The 4,506-nt window shown below is 45.8% G+C and overlaps 1 protein-coding gene across 1 annotated transcript; it reads right to left on the bottom strand.

Moving 5' to 3' along the window:
- Positions 1 to 913: 913 nt before the first annotated feature.
- On the bottom strand, positions 914 to 2,074 carry gpr45 (G protein-coupled receptor 45; the record flags this gene model as incomplete). The annotated part of the gene is made up of 1 exon (XM_083638532.1): positions 914 to 2,074. The coding sequence occupies one exon, from the start codon at positions 2,072 to 2,074 to the stop codon at positions 914 to 916; it is 1,161 nt and encodes a 386-aa protein (XP_083494658.1).
- Positions 2,075 to 4,506: the final 2,432 nt, after the last annotated feature.

Here is a 4,506-nt window from a genome sequence, read left to right as displayed (position 1 = left end):
ATAGAGGGCAAACTATACAATGAGAGAGTGAAGATCCATCACCTTATGTAGCCACGCCCATTTGACCCGGTTGTGTGGTCGTGTCACGACTTCCGTCTAAAAATAAAATAAAATAAAATGGCTGGCTGCTCCAATATCATCTAACTCTGAATTAACTAATAATTTGGCCAATTGTATGTAACATACCAAATAAAAGCAAATGGCAATGTCTAAGAATGCAACGCCATGTAACTGGCTCGTTAAGTCTCGCATTCCAGAGAATTACGTTAATGTATGCGGGTCTTATAGACGTAAGTGGCTCGAGCGCTCAGAGGAGAGAAAACTATCTGAAGCTTTCTTTGTTGGAGTCCAGGTATGTTTTACAAGAAATTGCTCGTCATTGTCGACGATAACGTTATCTGACCTGGCTAACAGTGGATACTCGCTTGCTTGCTGTGTACCGAGCTCAAAGTAGTAGGCTACGTTCTTTATTTTACCCCCTGCACTGTCCGCTCCAAAAACAACTCTTATTTTGCGCCGTGACCGCCAGAAGTGTTAACAGGACCCGGAAGAATTTGGCCCACTGTAAGGTCTGAACATAAGGTGAATAAAGCAGCAGAAGAACAGTCATCGAACAGATCAGGGACAAGTGATGAAACGGATACAGCGGACAATGGCTGGTGTAAAATATGTGAATGGCAGTAACCACTAGAGGCCATATAGTCCATCAGGCATAGAGTAATACTGTAAGAACTGTCCCCTCTATGGCATGCATTTTAGGGTGGCATGCTGTATGGTGTTTTCCAGAGACCATCAGCAGGTGACAACAGTTAAACCTTTGACTGCCCTTTATGAGAAAACAAACAGTTGATAGCAGAATTAACAGCTGCTGGTTTGTGCATCCTCCAGACTTCTCGGCTCTGGTGTCCCTCCTTCACACAGCTGACTGGGTCTCACTACACACATAGATGTTGCTGGGCCTCACCCTCCTGTGGCTGCGGCCCGGCACCCTGGGACACAGTCTGCAGCTCTTGGGCATGAACTCCTGGCAGGCCTCCCTGAACTTCCTGATCCTCCAGCAGTAGATGACCGGGTTGAAGACCGTCTTCAGGTAGCTGAGCCACAGAGCGCCCACGCTGACCGGGTAGAAGGTCGGACTGTAGTAGAACTGCCGGCTGAATACGGCCAGCAGGCTGACCACCGTGTGGGGCAGCCAGCACACCGAGAACCCAATAAAGAGGATGAGGATGGTAGTGAAGGCTCGGGTCTTGAAGCTCATGTCCACATTGACCTGAGGAGGGCGCTGCAGCCCAGTAAGACCCAGTTTGCAGACTTGGTTGAGGGCTGGCAGGCTGGAGTGCTCGCTGGTGTCGTTGTTGATGCGCAGGGTGTTGCGGCGCACTGTGTTGAGTATGCACAGGTAGGAGTAGAGCATCACCCCGAATGGGACGAAGAACACCGCCACAGCCAACAGTACCGTGTAGCCACGGTCCGCCAGAGAGTCACTGTATCCCAGCACACACTGTGGCGCCCAGGCACCGCCAATACCCGCCGCACCCGACCTCCACCCAACTACAGAGGGGAGAGCCATGCACAGGCTCAGCACCCAGGAAGCTGCGATCAGCAGTCTGGCCCTGTGGGGGGTCAGCTTGTCCTGCCGCTGCACGATGATGAGGAAACGGTCCACGCTGATTATGAGGAGGATGGACACGCCTTCCAGGACAAACAGCCAATACAGCATGATGGACGCGCGGCAGAACCCGCTCCCGAAGCGCCAGTCAGCAGTCGCCACCGTGACGGCTGTGAACGGCATGCAGAGCAGGGAGAGCATGATGTCTGAGAAGGCCAAGGTGGCCAGCAGGAGGTTGATAGCAGAACGCATGGCAGGTTTCTGGTAAACAATCAGGCATACAATCGAGTTGCCAAGGAAACCAATAGTAATCATGAAGATCATTATAGCTGCCAGAGTCACACGCAGAGTGACCGGCATGAGTGGAGTCCCAGCCTCTGACGGGACACTTTCTGCTCCTTCCCCCACATTGTCCGGCTCCATGAACTCGCATCCCTCCAGCAGGCTTTCATTACAATATGCCATAGCAACTATCAGGCGATGCCAGTCCAAACAAAGAGGTGCATGGTTGATTATTGTTGTCGGTTGTTCTTTTTTCCCCTTCTTTTTCTCAAGTTTCTTCCATCAGTTGGCCATCCATGGCAATCGCTGAGATAGAAACAGAAGAACATACACATTATTTTCAAGATCAGTCTGTAGAGCAGCATGACCACACACAAATTCAGATGGGTTCAGCATGCTCTCTGCGATCTATTACTGAGTGCCAAAAGTGAATTTGAGTCAGTAAGGGGGCGGAATGACGTCCCTATGATGCTGAAGGATAGTTATATAAGCCACAGGAACAACCCACTTACAAACTAAATTCACACCGTTTGGGAGAGACGGTCGCAGAGGAGAGAAAACACGCAATCGAATGAGGTTGATGATTAACAGCCTTCAACAGCCGAGCTGGAAAGAATCACACAGGCACATGCATAAACCTTCTCAACACAAACACACACAAGGATGCACACAACATTTTGCAAAGTACACACACACACACACACACCTACACACACACACACACACACACACACACACACACACACACACACACACACACACACACACACACACACACACAGCACAGCTGTCTGTCTTCACTTTACTTAGCAGTGTCTCCTCGTTAGATAATGCTTCCAAGCTTGATGCAACCCGGACGAGAGGCATCCTCAGGACTCACACACCTCTGTTGCTATGGTTTCCACCTCATGTTCACCCACTTTATACCAGCAAGACACCGCACATTGAAGACTACCTGTGAATAGGGCTGTCCCGGCGAGTCGACGTCATCGATGACGTCGACTACGTAATTACGTTGACGCATGCTACATGCCTCGACGCATCACAATTGTCACAAAACAAAAATAGTGCGGCTATTGTTAGCGGCTAACTGTTACTTGTCATTACTTTACATGGCAGTAAAATGCCACTGAATGACCAAATTGATTTAACTTTTAACCATTTCGATTTCCACTTTCCATACGGACCCCCAGCATTGGTTAGTTGTTAACGTCGTGACTATATTTATAACGTTATAACGTACTCCGGTTTGCGGTTTATAATTGAGGGCTGAATACAGCCGTGCTGAGGGGTTGTGACGACCGACTTAGCTTAAGACCAGTTGGTGTTGGGTGTAGATGCAACAGACACAGTCTTGTGTCTGGATGATGTGTGACCATCTTACATGGAGCATTTTGTCTTTCTCCAAAATTAAGAGTACTGTTACTGAAAATTGCACACCATTGTACTGTAAGATGATGATTTTATGTTGGACTGCTGCTAAACTCAGTTGACATTGCACAAGGTTTTTGGTATTCCTCCTGAAAGTGACTTGAATTTTTTTATTTATTCTACAATTTTATTTTGAATTGCACTATATTCATTTTATTTGAGGACAAGCTCTTGCTTTAATTTTATTTGAGAGATTTTATGTTGGACTGTTAAAGAGAATGAGATGGTTAAATAAAATACTGAAATTGAGAAGTTTTTGGTTATTTATTTGTTTTGGGTAAATTTATTGTTATATAATAAAAATAATAATAATAATAATCGTTAGATTAATCGACTTATCGAAAAAATAATCGTTAGATTAATCAATAAGAAAATAATCGTTATTCACAGCCCTACCTGTGAATAACCTTCACAAAGGTTCAGACTGTCCTCTCACAGACAGAGTAAAGATGGGAAGGTGGAGTCGTACACCACCAGGACGAGTGTGTTGCTGTAAAACTGGCATCCAAAATGAAAAACACATACTGGTGTGCCCTGTCACACAGGACATTCGTGCAAAATATGGTCATGACTCCACTGAACTGAGCTCACTTTTCATGAACACTAATAAAAGAACCCTAGTGATGATACATGCTTGCCTTGAGCTATTAGAGCACCAGCCAGCTTATATGGAATGAGTGATGGTGTTACGTTGTACTGTAAATCGTACTGAATTACTTTTTATTACTTTTACTTATGGGTTTTTCATATTAATATGTTTTTTTGAATGTTGTTTGGACCCAAATATTTTAACCTTTTGTGTCAATAAAAAATAACTAACTAACTAGGGCTCCTAGTGGCGGGACAGTGCGTGTGCATATATGTGAGTGTGTGTCGGGGTTGTTGTGGTGTTCAGGTCTCAACCTCAGTGCTTCTTCTGCTCCCAGGTGGACTGGTAGCTAGAAGCTGGAAGAAGAAAAGACCAGGGTCAGTCACTATCTGACTGATAGTCTGTCAACCTCTGTGTTTGATGTCCTGTGAACGTGCTAGGATTCTACTGTGATACTGCTCACACACAGAGGAGGAAGCCTGAATGTTGTGGAATTGGCGCATATCTATTGCAGTTGCAATCTTTCTTTTCTTTCACTCATCACTGAGAAAAGGCAAGAACGGGTCAATGAATTTGAATTAACCAAAAATAAGAC

The sequence above is a fragment of the Poromitra crassiceps genome (genome assembly GCF_964638095.1).
Source record: "Poromitra crassiceps genome assembly, chromosome: 6".
NCBI classification, from domain to species: Eukaryota; Metazoa; Chordata; class Actinopteri; order Beryciformes; family Melamphaidae; genus Poromitra; species Poromitra crassiceps.
The sequence above is the reverse complement of the archived record's forward strand: the minus strand, read 5'-3'. Positions and strand labels throughout refer to the sequence as shown.